At 43.4% G+C, this 18,596-nt stretch overlaps 1 protein-coding gene across 3 annotated transcripts in view; it reads left to right on the plus strand.

Moving 5' to 3' along the window:
* The window catches only part of LOC128783441 (uncharacterized), a 53,135-nt gene extending 34,858 nt beyond the window's left edge, over positions 1-18,277 (plus strand). For 2 of the 3 annotated variants that reach the window (XM_053934137.1, XM_053934151.1), the window contains 5 exons: positions 10,441-10,543; positions 13,314-13,465; positions 13,543-13,735; positions 15,359-15,435; positions 17,903-18,277. In XM_053934137.1, coding sequence (XP_053790112.1) covers positions 10,441-10,543; positions 13,314-13,465; positions 13,543-13,735; positions 15,359-15,408 — 498 coding nt within the window. In that variant the 3' untranslated portion in view covers positions 15,409-15,435; positions 17,903-18,277. The remainder of the gene's footprint in view (positions 1-10,440; positions 10,544-13,313; positions 13,466-13,542; positions 13,736-15,358; positions 15,436-17,902) is intronic. The other variant, XM_053934145.1, reaches the window with a different exon arrangement.
* Positions 18,278-18,596: the final 319 nt, after the last annotated feature.

Genomic DNA, 18,596 nt, shown 5'->3' on the forward strand with positions numbered 1-18,596 from the left:
ATTATTTCCTGCCCACAAAGCTGCCAAATGCTTGGAGTTATTGATTTTTTTTCCTCCCTGCTGCTAACCAAACACTTCTGGTCCTGTCATGGGCATCGTCAGCTTATTGACTAAGTAAACATAACCCATTTAGCTGAACATTTAAAAAATTATAGTGGCTTTAGTTAAAAAAAAAAAAAAAAACAGGAGAAGAGAGGAGAAACAGTTCCTGAAGTTAATTAACTTTTATGTAGATTCAAGTTTCTGCAATATAGGTTTGCATCCAAATGAGAGAGGAAGGAATAAATTAAAAGAAGACTCAGGGGAAAAAAAACCCAAAAGTCTTTTCCTAAAGAAAGAGGAGGGTGCAGGGAAGCAGGTACTTCATATTTTAAGACTTCAAGTAAAATAAAAAAATACTGCAAAATTGAGATTGAAAGGATAAAGCCATATGGCAGCAGCATGGTGAAGGCATGTTTTTATTTATTTATTAACTTACTAGCAGCAGGAGGTCTCTGCTATTGTCTGAATTTTCTTTTTTTCTAAGTCAGAGTTGAGCACAGCTGATGCCTGGCCTTGGAATCTGTCAGTTTGAAGATAACATGTGCAGTATTAATAAATGTAGAACAATACTTGCTGTCAAGTTGGTTACAAGGCAGTGGTTCACTGAAGGGGGCCTGACAATGTCAAAAAGCATCAGACCAGAGCCAGCAAATGTTTTATACTCTACAGCTGAACCCAAAAGATTAATTGATGCCCTGAATCTGACTTTAGGGCATCTGTCTGCTCTGGAGAGTGTGTATTTGTCTGAAGAAGCAGGGAACAAGTTGCTTTTCCCTTCTCTTCCAGCCATCTGCCTACATGAGTGAAGCATGGACCAAGACACAAGAGAATAAATCCCAATGTGCTGTAGATGGACAGGGATACCTTACATACAAAATAGTCTTTAAAAGTAGGAGAATACACTCAGGAGAGGTGTTTACAGGCAGCTCTGAACAGCAGGGAGACAGCTACCAGGCTGAGATACTGCAGAGAGGGATGGCTTTCTCCTGGGACTGGCTATTGCAGGCTGCTTCCCTGGCCAAGAGCCTTGCAGTCCTTTGGTGTGAGAGTCAGCAGTGAGAGAAGAGCCAGTGGGAAGAGACACCAGGAGGGAAGTAAACAAGCAGATTACAAAGTGATGATAAATGAGGGTATTGTTCTTCTACAGTGGCTTAGAGGAAGGTGTGACTGTTTCTTCCACCCCCTCACCTTCATGCCTGTTGACTGAATACTATTAAGGCAGGTAGTCACAGATTATTAATGACCTGTTAACAGCTTCTTTAATTTTCTAATAAGTGCCAACTACAGCTGCTGTAATTATTCTGCTAGTCCTACAACATGCCCTATGCCAGACTGCAAAATATTTGATTTTTTTTTTGTTTGGAACACACTGTTGTGTTCTTAGTGTATGTACTGCACGTGGGCAATTGCATGCCTAAGTAAAATTACATCTTAGGCTGTCAGAGCACTTTGCAACCATTAAATATCGGTATCTTCCAGCAAAGTAGGAACCAGGAAGTGTTTAGTCACTTATTTTTGCATGTGTGAATTGAGGCACCCAAATTTTATAGTTTTAGCCACAGTGATACAGTGAATCAGTCCCTGAGCTGCTTGTGAAACCTGGGAGCTCTGTTTTGTTTGTGCTGGTATTGTACAAACTGCAAAAGTCATGGATAGGTAGCACTAAGCAGGGAGCAGGGGTCCCTAGGAGTAATATTGTACAAAAGTGGTATCCATCATTCTTCCTAATTCCCACCACCACAGAGCTGAGTAGCATGTGATAGGAAAACAAAACATAAACATACAGAAATGGATCACAGCCCACCTATGTGTCTCCATTTGCCACATTTGTCAAATTGGTAATCTAGTGTTTAATCAACATACCCCACAACAAGTATTTGAAGATTACCATTTTCTGAGAAATAGTGTATGTTGTTAGCAGCCCTATTTGAAAGCTAAGCTACTAGTGAGAATGTGCCTTGAAAATGCTATAAAGCAGATGCTGAATTTTCAAAGATCTTTTTAAAGGCAATGATCCTGTAAAGGTATCATCTATTGAGCACACATAAAGCACACAACATTTTGAAAAATCTCACCCATCAACAGTACATAAAGGTGTGGTCTGTGCTTTTGTCAAGCTCTTGGACAGTCGCACCTCCTTGCTGGACAAAGCCCTGTGCTGTAGCTCCATTAAGGAAAGCTTGTCCCCATATATTTAAAGGTAGGTTTGATGTAGGAAACAGCCCTGGAGTTCTGCCAAATCTGTCTAGTCTGGCATGTTTTAGCCTAAGAGAGAGAATGGGCAGGGAACAGGGAACAGCCCATGTCTCTGGGAATCAAGTGCCTGACCTGGTACTGGCTTCCTGTGAAGTTGTTTTGTGTTTTTCTGCCATAGCTCTGCAAAATGAAAAAAAAATCCCTGCCTTCCCTAACAGGAGCTATTGAAGGACTGAAGATTCAGTGAATCACATTCAAAGTATTAAACAGAGAGACATTTATTCCTTTAAATCTTTCCCACACATGTTCTGAGGACAAAAATATGGATTGCAGTCAGCTGTTCTCTGAAATTCCTCTTGTCCTGACTCATATTTGGAAGGGAATCTGATTCATGTCCAACAATCTTGTGAGCATCCAGTATAACTTTTCCTTTTTCCAAGGGTGGATGAATAAAACAGTAGCTACTCCCCAGATGAAGTTAAAGGTCTGACTCCAGATGCTTCATGTGTACTGTGGCAGGTTCCATCACTTCCTTTGCCCTTTTGCACTCTCCGTCTTGCACAGCTCTGTGCACAAATTAACAAGCTGGATCTGTCTGAACAGGAACCCTCAAGTACTATGGGAACTTCTTTTCTTTCTTTTTATTTTTAATGGTTCCCATCATAATTATTTTTTCCCTTTTTTGTCTGTCTGATAATAGAATGTTTCTAGGTCAGAATCCCAGTTGGTCTTGTGCTGGTTTTGCTCCCCAGTGCTTATTAAAGAGTCACGAGTCTTTGAGGTTAGTTTTTCCCCAGATCCTAATTTGTGTTAACAGATTTAGCTGATACTGAACCAGTTTTGCTCATATGGGCAAGGACCAACTTCTGGAACCAATCCAGGTGTCCAAGATGTTCGAAAGTAATTAATTTTCTTTAAAGCCTTGGGCTGTAGGTGTTGATCTGACACATTTAAAAGGGACTTGACTTTTAGAAGGGTAGAGTCCTTCTTTTCTGAAGGAGGGGCTGTGCTGTGAGGGTATAAAAAAGGACACTTGAAATAAACTTACCCCATCTGAGAGGAATTAGGGTAGCATTTTTTTTTTCAGTTTTGGTTTTCAGTAGGAAGTAAGAATAGGAGCGGGATGTTTGTTAAGTGCCAAAAGTATGTACTGCTGTAATACTATATAATGAAAAGCATTAAAATAGCAAGGTGTTTGAGTACAGGACTGCAGACCTTCCCAGCTCCACCAATATTTTTAAAAGCTTTGTAAATCAGGTTCTTGCTGACCACAGCAGAGCAGACCACACCACATCTTTTACCCCCTCATTTCCAGAGGCAAACAAGGGAGCAAGCATCATATGATGTACACTATATTCCTGCTTTAAACATTTTTCCCCTGTGTCTGCCTCCCATGACATTCAGTACCTTTAGGTCACTGTCTACTGCATGCCTGTTCAATGTGGGCATGTGGATGATACTGTTGAAGTCAGAAAGACTACAGACAAGCATAAGCCTTACCACAATTGGAGTTGGTAAACCTCCAGGTTTTTAACATAGCCATATGGAGTTCTAGCCAATGACATCTGCAATACTTGTGTGAAGTTCTGAGACCATTTTCTTTTACAAGGTAAAATGTAACCTGTTAGCCAATAAAGTTATCACAGATTCCTGGTGGTTTTTGATTCTTTCACACATCTCAGGATTTAGTAAATTGACTTAAAGCTAGATTGGATATTTGTTTTGGCTTTGAGATTTTGTCAATGTCTTCAGCCTAATGAGTGTATTGGACATAGATTAATGTCCACAAACTGCTAAGAAAGATAAGTAATTACCACTGCATAGAAGTAATTGCAAAGTCTTTCCATAAGAAATGATTTTTTACTCTTCCCTGGTCCCTTACACCTTTCAGGTTTAGTGAACTTATTCTAGGCAATTATATATGGGAAACACACATCAAACTGAAAACCTCACTGGCTTGACAGTCACTTTCTGCTAAGCACAGAGTGTTATTCCCTCTCATCATGACAGCACGAGACAGTCAAAGGAGTCTATTTGCTATTTCTTTATATTATTCTTTTGTTTTAACATGCCCATTTGGAAGTTGGCCTGTGTTGCAGGCTGTGCAGAGGCAAGGGCACAGCATAAAACAATTCTTTTGAACCTTGGATTGCAGCACTCATGACCTCACTCCCAGCAACAAGGAAGTCAAAAAGCTGTCCCACAGCTTTCTCAGGTAAACCACTCACTGTTAAACCTGTAAACACCACTGATATTTTCTTCTTGCACCTTGGATGCAACTTTTTCATTTACCCTACTTATGAATTCTTACTCTTAAATCCTTTGAAATTCACCTCTAAAATGCAAAAGATGAACATTCACACCTTCTTCCCCCCTCCATGGTGTCCAATTACAGAAACATACAATTAGGGATGTTAATGACAGATTATTAGGCATTAACTTATAATGCCATCCACCAATAGCAGCAAAAATGGGTCACACTGTAGGCATAATTATCCTGGTTCTCTAATAATACACCCTGGTTGTGCCTTTTTTCTGCAATATATCCCTTGTATTTCAGTACAAAGTACGGGCAGCTCTAGTTGTGTTGGAGAGTGATCTGGAGCAAGCTGTTGAACTGCTGGCACATGGGCCTGGCCTACAAAAAGACTGAACAAACTAGGCTGTAGCATCTTTCCAACATAGAGAAAACCAATAAAGGATTTTGACACCTGCCTTTGTTACCCACAGTTAGGAGGACAGGCTCTATTCACAGAGGGATAAACTGAGGGACAGCAGGAGACAATAGGAGTCCTTGGACAATAGGAATGGTGGCCCCACTGCTTCTGTCTGCTCAGCACCAGGGTGTTGATGCAATATTCTTCAGGGAAGAGGGCACATAGAGGGGTGAAGGTGGTCGGGCAGGAGGAAGAGAAATGCAGTGCAGGTGAGCCCACTGGATGAGACAGCTTAAGAGCACCAAGGGAAGTTGTCTGTGACAGCAGAACAGAAATTCTATTCTGTAAATAGAATAGAAACATGAAAATAAGAGTGCCCAAGAGAGGAAAAAAATGAAATGAAACTAAGATATCTGAAGGCATCATGCAATTTTTGTGCTGATTGAGGCGGCCAACTGCTTTGTAGTGTGTGCTGCAGGAGAAGTGATACAAGAGTGAGGTGACTGTTTACAGTCCTTAATCACTTTATTGACTACTTTCTCTTGCCTTGTTAATTAGTTAGTAGCAAAGGCAGAAAATAACAGTCTTTCTTGGCTTTCTTGCCAGTAGTATTTTTCATATGTAGAGTGGGCCCCTTAAAGCATTCTGATGAGGGCCAGCAACACAGATCTAGGAACTGATCCACAAGGAGATCCCAGAAGAGACTATTTCAAAGCTGTCTAAAAAGATCTTTTACCTGCCTAAATGCTAGAATATCTGTTTTCAGTGCATCTGAAGAACAACCGAGGGGAAAAAGAAGAAAAATAGTATTAATCCTACTTTTTGTTTGACTGTGAATTAAGCAAACTTTACTACAAGTTTCTGAGGTCTTCTTGAAGGCACTCTGTACATGCAAAGTCTTTGATGTTTCTGACCATGCTGGCAGGGTCAAAAATTTGTGCTGTTACCTCTCATAAATGACGTAAATAATATGTTGAGGCTATTTCCATGAAAAAAAGGAGAAAACAATATGCTGAGATCCTGTTAGAACATTTCTGCTGTACTGTCCTGTTTTTGGTGAGAATACTGATGATGAAGGGATGTTGTAGACAGTGAATGTCAAAAAGATGTGTCTAAAATGTCCTAGCATGTTATTAGTATAGAAATTGGCTTACACCCAGATGCCTGCCTTATGGATCTTAGAAGATCAATGGATGGGCAAGAAAGCAAGAATGTGAAATACAAGTGTGTGCTCGTGTGTGGTTTGCCTGACATTACCCTCATCTCCTGTGACTTCCTGGGTGGTTTGCTGAAAAGCTGTGCCCAAGGCCAATTAAAACCCCCACCAGCCCAGGGAGAGTTCTATTACAGAAGGGTCAGCAGCAATTCCAGCCTTGAAGTTAGATGCTCAGGTCTGGGTTCATGTCTATTGATAAATTTTAATTTAATTTAATAGTAGTCTTTTGCTGTACCTATTTAGTGTTTCATTCCAACACCTCAGGACTGCAGTGGTTCAAAGTGGTTTAAAGGCTCTCAGTTGTTTGTGTTGGCACTATATTGTCCTGGCCAGTGGATAGGCAGTGGCCCAGATTGAGATAGGCAGCAGTGATCACACCGAGTTTGCATTGATCAAGTTGCTTCTCTCATGTGTCAGAGCAGTATTATGCTGTTTGGTCTGTAGTAGAACCCAGAGGCTGGAAATGCTGGTGGAGTTTGGTAGCACCAGGAGGAGGAGAAGGACAAGGAGAAGGAGGAGGAAATGCCTTCCCCATAGAAACTACAGCCCCAGCTCCCTTGCTCAATTCGAGGGAAAATAAAATTAATGTTTATGGTTGATGAAAATGTCCTTCTTCTCCAATACCTGCCTTTGGTGGAGGTGCCCAACACCAACCTCTGCCACATAAATTTCAGAGACCAAACAGAAAACCCAAATTTGCCAAAATAAGGGAGACTCTCTTAAGCCAGCCTATTTTTAGAAGATACTCTGTGGAGAAAACAAAGTCTAATTTAAAACAGCCTTTACTGTTGCAGTAACCTACCATTTCACATGTGACCTTGGGAGTTTGTTAAATCTTGTTAATAGCCTGTGTCCCACTTAGCTTCAAAGTCAAGCCTTCTCCTCCATATCCTGCTCTTTTCAAGGTACAAAGTGAACATCACCATTATTAGGGTGCTCTTTAACAGTTATGTTTTGAGAACACTACTTCAAACTATTTAAGGTCTCTTTGTGGTAACTGTGGGTTCAGTTTTTTGTGTATAAAATTCTGTCAAATACTTAGAGTTGATCCCTTTGTGGCAAATGAAGTGGAGGGGGTTTGGTCCTTCCCTGTGAGAGCCTCTACAGTTTGCAAGCTGTATGTCATGTTTGCAAAGGCTCAGGACAAGAGTCTGAATGTGACTCTGCTTCCCTTCCTTAGTGAGCCACTCCCATGGCACTTCAGCAGAGCAGCCAATGGAGCAGCAAATGCAGTTGGCCGTAGGACAGAAATCCAACTGACAAGTCCTTGCAGACAACAGATCCTTAATATATTTTGGTCTTCCGCAAGCTGTCACCATTCAGAAGTCGTTGGCAGCTGTGTGCCAAAGGATGCTCAAGGCTGCAATATTCAAGCATCCATTCCACAAGGAACCAGGATGACAGGGAAGAGAAGCAGGAGCCCCTCTGTGGGGGATGCTCTGGGCTCCAAAGACAGTTCTGTCCTTGGTTTTGGAAGCTGGCAAGGAATTGTGGGATCAGTGAGAGGGTTTGCAGTCTTGAGAGGCTTGTTAAAATGTGTAGCTCAGAACCTTTTCCCACAGTCTGCTGTCACAGGACTGGCTTGGGAAAACAGCTGAGAAACAAGTGGGACCAGAGCATCAAGTGCTAGACAGGGATGGGGTGGTCTAGCCCATGGGCTTTCAACTGTGACTGAAAATGAGCAACGGAAACCTTAGTGCACAATTTGGGTGCACCTCAGCTCTCCACATCTCTGCCGCAGCAGGACCAGCAACAGAAGATAGCTGTGGGCAGGGGCAGCACCTTAGGAGCAGCCAGGTGTACTGCATGGGGCAGCAGTGCTTAATGGGATCACCATTGCTCAGCTGCCAAGCTCCCTTGCCAGATGGCACCGTCTCTACACTGCAGCACTGGAGCGGAGGTGGTGATGAGAGTGTGTGTGAGCATGTGAGTGATCAACAATAAGCTTTTATTACTTCCCATCCATCTCCCTTGTCTGGGTGTGAGCAGAGTGTGAGACCTAACAAACCTCAAACCCGCTGACAGAAAGTTTGCAGAGCCTCTAATTTCCGCTGTTTACCAGGCAGGTCCCCCAAGCCTCAGTGAAAACCTCATTGGTGCAAGAGCTCACTGTCTTCCCACCCTTACTCAGCAAACTGCCAGCAGCACCCCCCACACCCAGACATTTGCATTCAATTACCCTGAATTTAATCACAGAAAGCAAATTTCGCCTGGCCACAACTTTGAAAGGGACAAAAACAAATGCCTCAGGTCACAAACCGTTATATCTGATCATCCCTCCAGATTTACCATGGGATTTTTTTTTTTCCACCCCTGTTATGTGGTATTGGTGTCAGAGTTTCCTTCTGGTCAGATGAATCTTATAAGAAACTTGGTTATTAATCAGATTTTGCGGGGATTTAAGGAAAGTTGCAAACACAAGCAGGCAAGCAGGAAGTTCTCACTGGCCTTGTGAAATGACTACCACTGTTTCTCTGTAAAACCACACTTGCACATTTCCTCTGCTGTAACTTCTTATGCCATTCAAGTTCCCCAGGGGAAGCGAGAAGAAAAAACTCATCAGACAAACAGATCAGGAGTGAAAGAAATGATAGCTGATGATACTAATGGCACAGTTTAGGCATTTTGAGGCATAAAATAGGCATAACATCCATATGCCTCTCTGGGTTGCTATCACTACTAGCCATCCACAAATCTGAAATTATTTAAATAGTAAACTTAAATACTAAGGGTTCTTAAAAATCAAGGAAACTAGTTAATAAGGAAAGCCTTCAGCCTAGGAATAGCACGCGTTACAAATGAGTGCTAATGCCAACAGGGCAGGAGATGAAATTTATATCTGAATTGCATTTATAGTTTTGTAGAATCATAGAATATGCCAAGTTAAAAGGGACCCACAATGATCATAGAGTCCAATTTGTGTCCCTACACAGAACACCCCAAAAATCACACCAGGTGCCCAAGAGCATTGTCCATACTCTTCTTGAACTCAGGCTTGGTGCTGTGACCATTTCCCTGGGGAGTCTGAGTTTCCCTCAGTTTAGAGCATGCAAGTGTCAGCATGAGGACATGTCAGCAGAGTGGTGAGCAGAGGGAGGCTGCCCATGTCACCCTGACCTGGCCACCATGGGAAGAAGTTCTGACACTTGTCTCTCCACCCTTGCTGAACTGTGGTTGTCAGCTGAACAATACCTGAGTAACACATATCTGAGGGATACTAGAGGTGGTTTTCACAACAGGGCTCAAACAGTCTTGCCCAGTTCACATTTCTGGTTACATTTTGGTTTGGGCCTTGGTTTATTAATCAGCTCTCATTGAGCATAGCATTTAAGCCACAGTGTCGTGTGACAAGTATTGGGGTGTGAAACCTTTGGGATGGAAGTCCCATACAGCTCCCCCAGTTATTCATATGTCTGTGTGCCCATTGAAAAAGAAAAGCTTTTTGCTGTTTTTTTAAATTGCTGTCAAGACCATTCCTCCCTCCCATTCCAGCTCCAAGAGAATCAAGAGCAGAAGCCAATACTCAGATGCTTGTTCAAGTCCTATCCTGCCACAGCCTGAAGCAAAGTGCTACACCCCCACTAACAACTCAGCTTGACTCCTACTGACCTGCTGTGGGCAGGAGCATTAGCTCAGTTTTTCAGTCCCCCTCTTAACCAAACTATGGAAGTGTTTCTTATTCTGCAGGGTCATGCATTCAAATGTCAAAATTGTGACTCATTAAAAGGGCACGTTTGGGCGGGGGGAGGGGGGTTACAGGAAGGAAGAAAAACAACTTGGAAGAGACTTCCTGTTTATCCACAGCTTGGGAAAAAAATTGACACAAGAGAATACACACACCCTGGCTCCATTATCTTTTCTGGCACAGTGCTGGCTTGGCTCTGTCCCTTACCACTCAAGGCCAAATCCATCCCTGCCGCGAGCGTGTTTACTTTAGAGGAGTTTACTCGAGAGAGAAATCCAATGCCCAGAGCCTGAATGCTCGCAGTATGCAAGCAAACGCACGGGCACCGGGAGCCCCCGCCACAATGCCACGGCACTGGCCCCGGGCCGCACCTGGGAGGTCATTTTCTTCTCGGCAATTAGCGAAGTGGTGGCATCACTAAAAGAAGTTGAATAAACACATTCAAACCAGCTGGGTTCCCAGTTTGCTCTGTTCTCACCACTTTTCCTTCTGGGTGCATGGTGGGGCCCCAGCAAGCTCAGTGCCTGTGCACTGCGCTTTCATTCAGGTCTGGTTGGAAAGAGCTTTTAGGAAAGAGGAGGAGGGGGGAAGTAACCCTTTGGCTTTCTTCTTTTACAACAACTGTCTTCTCTTTTTCTTTTCAGGGAGGAAAAATGCCAGCTTCTCTGAGAAAACTGCAGCAAATGGCTGTTTTCATGGGACTGTTCAGCAGCGGGGGATGCATCGTGATGTATAATCTTATGCAAAGTAAATCTTGGTGTTGTTAGCAACCTTATTTCTCCTCTGCCCCTTTCACTGGCTTTTGTGTAGTGGGGAAAATAGCAGCATGTGAGTTGTGAAAAGCAGATGAAATTAAGGGAGGAGCTTCTGGGTTCTGCCTCTGTGGGCTCCACTTTTTTCATCCTCAAGGGTCTTGCTCTCCCAAGAGCTGCTGTTTGCATTTCCAGAGGCGCCTATTGCATAGGGAGCAGGCTGTTGTGGTCAGAAGACAGACTGGTTTTTGGGGCTTTCCTGAGGATGATGGTGAAGTGAAAGCTTCTTAACTGAGATTTTGTAACTGGGCAGTAAAAGAGGACCATCTGTGAGAAGGTGTTAAAGTCTAGAAGTTTTATCTGTAAATCTCTGTGTGGTGCTGGACCTTAAATACAACACACCTGTGACGTGCTAAGAAATCATGAGTTTCTCTTGAATGATGTACAGATAAGAGCAGTCAGCACTGAGAAAACCAGGACAAAGAGAAAAGCTAGAGAGGTGATGTTGCTGTTTATATCTAGTTGTTTATTTCTAGTTGCTATGTGTCTTTGGCCAAGAATCCACATTATTAGTCCAAATTATAGATATTTATTTTTTCTAAAACTGCTTTTAGGTACTTAGCATCAGAGCAGAAATAAGCTTGGCCTCTCTCTCAGGGGGGTGCCGTAGGCCTCTAGGCCCTTTGCCTCTCCCTTGTTGGTGCTATCAAATGGTATTGCTTTTCACCTACTCTGATACCAAAGGATGCTGCCAGAAAAAAGTGTAGCCAAGCCTGTTTCTCAAGCCCTCGGATAAGCTCTGAAACCTCCCCTTCATTTTACACATATTAATAACAAATCAGACAGGTCTAGAAAGCAGGCTTTAATTTTAGGCAGTTCATGCCCCCAGGCTCTGGAGTACATGACAGAAATATGATCCTTACACTTTAAAATATTGAATCTGGCTTTAACAAGGACATTAGCATTTTTTTAATTTTCAGCTTCATCACTGTTAGTCACCCCCTGTGCTACACAGCAAGCCTGAGGGCTAGTTCCCCACGTGCCTTGGCTGTGCAGTCAAGTGACACATTGCAATGGCTACTTCTGGCCCTCTTGTAATTTCAGTGGCCACTGAGCAGCTGCCTGATAACTCAGCCAGGCTGCTGAAAGGACATTTTCTGCAGCCAAGTGTGTTCTTCTCTATCCTCTAAACAGACACAGGAGCCACACTTAGAGCCTTCCTCCCTGGGTTCATGCCTGGGGCTATCCCAGTGCCTTCCCAGTCCCTGCTCAGTGCACAGAACTGGCCTATACATGGACTAGTGAGGAGGGAGTGGCCTCCATAGTGGTGGGAGCAGTGGGAGAGGATTCCTTCCCTTCCTTCAGGCTAACAGGAAGTTTGCATGCATGTGGTCTCTGTGCAAGCTTGTACAAATACTCAGGTAATCCTATTTCTACTTAGTCTCATCACCTCCACACCCTTCTCATGGAAGCAGTCTGCTCAGCCAACTCCAGCATGCTTTCAGCTCCCCTAACAAAAGATGTGGGGACAAATGGATTAGTTGGGCATTTAATGTCCAATGCATGAGATGCTAACAAGGAACACCAGGAAATCAGAATCCATTTCTCCTCTAGCCTGCAGGATGAACACAACATACTTTTCACATGGTCTGAGTGGCTGTTTGCCATGATTTATAGGTACTAGAGGGCAGGCATGCTGCAACCCCTTTGGTTGGAGCTCCTTAGGATGTGCCGGGGGACATAGGAGGACCAACGCAGGTAACAGCCTAGCAAAACTTTTTCTATGCCAACTGGATGCTGCCTGCTCACAGGGGATGCCTCTAATTAGGGAGAGGGACAGCATCCTTCTGCCTCATGCTCCAGGATTAATACTGACAGGCAAGAGACCAAGAAACAAACCTTACACCTTGTTTTAAACCCTTTGAAAGATGAAGGCAAAGTTGCCAGAGTAGGATTTAACAACTACTAACTCTTAGCTTAACTCTGCCCTTCTTGATGTCAAAAGAGTGAAGTTAAGCTGATCTAGAAACCCCAGCAAGGCAGCCTTAAAACTGTTAATAAGCAAAGCTCTGTCTCCATAAGGAAGGCCAGGAAGTCTCCAGCTCCTCAGCTGTGGCCTGTCCATTGGTGACCACGGTACAGCGTTTCACAGAGCAACAATTGTCCTCCATGTGCCAACACTGCAGCATCCATCTACAGTGCTGTTGTGGCTGCTTGATCAGAGTGGTGCTTCTGAGTGCCTCCCTTCTAAGGCATCCGTCAGCAGAGTTTTAGCTTCATGGCTGCCACTTGGAAAGCTGTACCAAGACCACAGCTAGAGTTCCACAGCAGCAGCTGTTCCCCTCTCAATGTCTGTAAGATATTCTCTATTCTTAAAGTATTTTATGTACCTCGAATAGACAAAAAAAAAAAAAAGCATTTTTATCAGAACATTTCAGATATTCATCCTTATACCTTTTTCCCCCTTCCTTTTAGATAACCTACAAATGCATGAAAAGTGGGGAGACACAGCCATAAGCTGAGCTGTAGATCAGAATGGAACAGGCTATGTTCAGAGCCCTCTTCACTTAATGAGCTGAATAACATTTTCTTCTCTGATGTAAGGGTGTGTTTCCTCCTTTAGCCAAATTTCTCCTAATTAATAGTTTTGGACTGTATTTCAGGGAGGGTGTGGTAGTCTGGAGAAAATGCCTTTTTCTTTTTTTTAAGCTTATGTTTTCATTTTAAGTGAACAGTCTCCTCACTACCCTGTTTCTCTCACCTAGAAAGTTTTGACAGGACTCAGTATTACCAGCAAGCTTTGGAGCAACTGAACAGCAATCCTAATGCCCTGGAAGCCCTGGGTGCCCCTCCTCTTAAGGTTCACAACATCCACCTGACAGATGGGAGCAATCGTGTGGACACAGAAAGAGCACGGGTAACACTGGGCAGGCAGTGTCACAGGGTGGCTTCCCGAAATGTCAGGTGACAAGAGATCAGCCAGGGGATTTTCAGCAGGTCATGAGTCATCTGGGGGCACTGGAAGGAAGCAGGATGGAATACCAGTTGTTCTGGAAGAGGAATGGATTTCCAGAGCATAAATCTACTAGCCAAGAAACAGCAAGAGCAGCATCTCCATGTTGTGCTGTATGGGCCCATCACACAATGCTGAGGAGCCTCTCAAGACAATCAGTTCCCCCCTCACACTGTAAGCCACAAAATCATTTTCAGAGATGTATCAGATCCAGCTTTAAAATAGCACCTGTCTTCCTTTACCCCCAGATATGTCCCATGCTAGCTTTTAGGGCTTTATTCAGAGCAGTTTTACAGCCTCTTACAGGCTATGCTGTGGTACAGCATAAATGGTGTCGTTTTTAAGAGCACCTGTAAGTTTGTGTCATTGAGAACAGCTGCCCAGCCTGAGACTGAGCATGACAGTTACTCAGTGACTGGAGAATGCTGTGCAGGCTGCTCAAGTATTGCACAAGGCTGCCTTGTATCAGCTGAGGGCTGGGCCCAGGCAAACTTTTCAAACACAAGTCCACTTCCACTTGGCATTGATGCCTCAAGAGTACTTTCTATCAGTGTTTTTACCCCTTAATCCAGGACTGGCTGCCCTTCCCTTGTTTTGCTAGTAACACTGAGTGCCCCTAGGAACCTCTCCAGGTCCTTCACTAGGGTAACTCATCACACTGGAATAATTTTGCTTTTACTTGTGAGTAGTTATGAATGCCAGGGACCAAGCAAGGGCAAGAATTGGTCTGATGGTACAATGAAGGAATGTGGCTATCAGGGTAAGATAAAAAAAAACCCAACCTTTAACCAGCTCACATAAAATTACTTTCCATTTCACTTCAGCCAGGCTGCACTTACATGATACCCTGGACCAAAACATTTCCCGTGTTTTATTGATTCCACCAGGGAACATATCTAAGGAAAAAAGTTGTGCAAAACCCCACACAATCTCATTTATTGACTGAAAAGAAGATAACCTTTCCCACGGGTGTTTTCCTATGTCACTGTTTAAGAATGCTGGTCGCTTGTGTGACTCAGGGTGAAGTCAAACCCTGCCTTCTACCAACCTCACCCGAGACACAAATCACCAACTTTCTTCTCTAGTTTTTCATGCTCCTAAGTATTCATGTTCTCATTAAAAAAACTAGTTAATCATCATTATACCACAGGTCGATTTACTGACTTCACAGCATTCCCATCTTCTAGGTCTATTGGCAAACACCTGGCATTTTCTCTGTAATTGCATCACCACCAGCAAATGCTACACCTGAAACATTTCTTTTATTCAGACATTAGACCCAGTGCAATTGGCCATGGTTGCTGCTGCAGCTCCAGCTTTGTTTGTTAAACAGATAAATGATAAAATTTGTGACACCGAAAAAAAAAGAATCACTGAACATCTCATTGCCTCAGTGTGTGTTAAGGGACTGATATGCAGAGGATTTCAACCTATAGGCTAGTAATGGTTATGGGAAGGTCTGACAGTTCAGGTCACCTCTGGATGACCGTACATTCTGGTAAGGAACGGTGTTTGCTCATAAATATTTCAGGGAGCCAGTGGTTTTCCCTGGGGGTTGCAGCTGTAACACAGCACATTCTTTCGCAGAGAGAGATTAATGCATGGCAGAGCAGACATACTTGTGTAGCCGCACATGTGTTAGCTGTTAGAATAGATCAATCCAATTCTGAAATACAGTAAAAGAAAAAAAATTATAGTGTTAAAAGTTAAAAAGGTGTGAGCTCTTTGACTAGAAGGAGTAAATGTCTGTTTCATAATAAGCTTTGCTGAATCTTTAATGTGCTTTTACATTTGCAGATAAAGTTACTGGTCTCTGGAGCAAAATCAGCAGGCTACCTCTACATTAACTCAGAGATGGACCACTCCCGTCAGTGGTGCGTACTGCGGGGGGGTAACAGGAGAAATGGGAAAGTGGTAGGAAAAAATAATATAGCAGGATATTTGCTTTAGTCATCCGTGGTGCTGAGGTCATGCACACAAATCAAGCAGAAACTCCTGCCTGAAGGTCTTGTCAAAGGTTATTATTTTCATTAGGACAAAAATGTAAGTTAGTTGAGAAATATTTTGAATCCATCTCTCTGAATGTGAATAGAAGAGGAACATGAGCCATTCCTGTATGTTAAGTGTGTTCTGCAAACTGTAGCTCAGTACATATCCAAATACTGTGAGCCAAGGTAAAGTGTGGTCCCCTCCCACCCTCCCCACAGAGGTGCAGAGGCTGGTGAGCAGCAGTCCTAACTCTGGTATGGTATTATAGATTGCAGTAAGGGAATCACACATTATATAGCAGCTGTGCAAGGTCAGCTAAAACCACAGGATTTGTTTTTCTAAGCTATCCAAGAAGTGTGGTCCTAATGGTTAATAAAAAGTGCTAGAACAGATGCATTATAGTAGAAGGGTACTCTGATACCATATAATATAGAAGTGTCTTGACATTTTCATAGTACTGAAGCCTGAAAACCTCCTTTGTCAACAGTAAACTGGTTTTTGGAACTGAGCAAAGAATTACTACACAAACTCAAAAGTTTTACTAGATGCAAACCTCTTGTTAGGTACTTCTGTTAGCTCTGTTTAGAAACCGAAAGCTACAAAACTTTTACTCAGCTGCCACCAGCCATATGGTGAGGTTTTCTATTCATAATTAGATGAGGATAAATTACTGGATTTCTCTTCTGAGTAAGTATGGGAAGGAAGAGAAAGGCACTAGGCTGGGACTTGAGAAACTCAGTACTGGACCTGGCCTCCTCCCTAATAAACAGGGATAACCCCAAGGGTCCCCAGCCCCATTTCTTGCACACCTCACTTCCTGGTGCCTGAGCTCTGATCTCCTCACTCCTCCTTAGCCCCTCCTTACCGAAAATTCCCTGTTATTCCTCGTTCACAGTTACTGTGAAGATAACTGAAGATTGCAAAATGTTAAACTACAGCAGTGCATACACATCTCTTGGAGTTTTGTTTTAAAGTGAGCTCTTTTTACATTTCTGCAAATCTAAGGAAAAAAAAAAAGCATCTGCTTGGAAAAGGATTTGTGGCAGATAAATCTGTCAGGCTCCACCAAATCCACCCACGTGCCGGGTCCTGTGCCCAGCTTCACATGGGTCTGAGACAGGACTTGGTGCCCTTGCATCCTACTAGGAACTAACAGTAAAATGGCTGGGAGTAAGGAGCAGATAAGCAGGCCATCCTGATGGGATGCTTCAGAGTTCATGTGTGCTTTTCCAGAGCAGCTCTCACACTGATACAGACAGAGCTAAATGCACCAGGAGTTGAGTGCTCTGTGCAAGAGTAGCTGGGGCACCAGAGCCACTGAAATGCATCTGACTCTGAGTGTGCAGACTGTCTGTAGTCTTTTATTTCTTTTATAAAAAAGAAGACAACTGAAAAAAAATTTGGAGTCTGTGAGCTTGTTTGGTCCAGGAGGAAGTGGCATTTACCCAGAGGCAGGCAGTACAGGGTTGGGGAGGGTGCCCAGAGGCAAGGGCAGCGAAGGCACTGCAAAATTACTCTTGCCTGCCCTGAAGTGACCAAGAGAAGGGTTGAGCCCCCAGACCACACTGTGGGGAACGAGCAGGTTACCCCCAAGTCCAGTTGCTTGGCCTGGATTGGGAGTGGGAGCAGAGGGCTGCTGAACAGAGCCCTACTGCAGACCCATTGCACAGAGGTGCAGCAGCCTAATTACCTAATTGTATGTACTCAGCACTGACTCCAGCAAAAGCAGAGCTGGGCCAGTGCCTGGAGGTTTTGAAAATATCCTATTTTAGTACCTCAAAATAATAGTCCGTTCCAGCTGGAAAAGCAGCATGAGCAGTTTCTCAGAAGTGGGTTTGGAGCAGAGCTTAGAGGAAGGAACAGGCTCCCCCTCAGTCTCCTACAAATGTAATTTTCCTTCTTAGAGTAACCACTGTCGTACCCTGTCAGGTTTTCAGCAGTCACATTGAGCGATCACACAGTGTTCAAACTCTTCGAAGCTAGAATAATTCCTTAGCAACACTGTCTGGCTCCAAGGCTGGAGAGGAGTGGAGCAAGGAATGCACCTGCAGGAGAGGAAAAAAGGCACCAGGTCAGGAAAGGAATGTCCTAAGAAGAGCTGGCAGGTTTTTATTTGAATTGCAACGAATAGGAGCATGCATACCAGACCTTTAAATCTGGGCTATGCCACGACATTAGGGAGACCAGCTTTCAGAAGCTGGCACTCACAAACCAAGTTTTAAAACACTTGAGAGAATTTTTAAAAGCACTGAATGTGTGGAATTATGTCCTCTGAGCCAGCTGTTTCTACACTGACTTGACCATGTTAAAAGTGATTGCTACAAGTTAAAAATCTTCTTTGGTTTGTGTCAGCTGATGCCTTCAGGATGTCACCGTGAAACTGCAGGATGGTCAGAATATTCCCGTTTACCACTCTACAGTGGAAAGCATTGGTGTGCAAGAAGGCTAAAAATCAGGGACAGCTGCATCTCCTCCTCCCATTGAGCCAAAGGAGTCATTAGTCGATTGCATCCTGCTGTGTCTGTGAATGTACACAGTTGTCACAAGTGACAGTTTCACTTAAACTGTTGCTCTCAAGACGATTTTCTCTCTAAGATTTACCTCATTATTGTTGTAATTGTAATTTATTTCTTTTGCTGGCTTATTCACGTGTTTAACAGAAGCCTAAAATAAATATCTTGCAAAAGAGTTGCTGTTGCAGAGAAGTCATGTGTTATGCCCTGTATGTGCTGGTATTATGAATTTGAAATAAATAAACTACCAGGAAACTGAGCTTTGTTTTACAGTGGCAGACCAAAGTCAGGACCAGTCAGTTTCTCAAAGCTTTGAGAAGCCTTGCTGCCTCAGTTTTCCCCCATTTCTCAACAAGGTCTTGCCTAAATCAGGAAGGATGAGGCAGCAAAAGTGAAGCTCAGCAGCAGCACCGTCAACTCCACTTATCAGGTAGATTTGGATCTTCACAGTTATCATGAGTTAAGATTTGAGATCTTCACAGTTACAAAGCTCATGAGATAGCTGAGGCCACTCAACTTAGGAATTCCAGGAA

The sequence above is a fragment of the Vidua chalybeata genome, chromosome 1 (genome assembly GCF_026979565.1).
Source record: "Vidua chalybeata isolate OUT-0048 chromosome 1, bVidCha1 merged haplotype, whole genome shotgun sequence".
Lineage (NCBI taxonomy): Eukaryota > Metazoa > Chordata > Aves > Passeriformes > Viduidae > Vidua > Vidua chalybeata.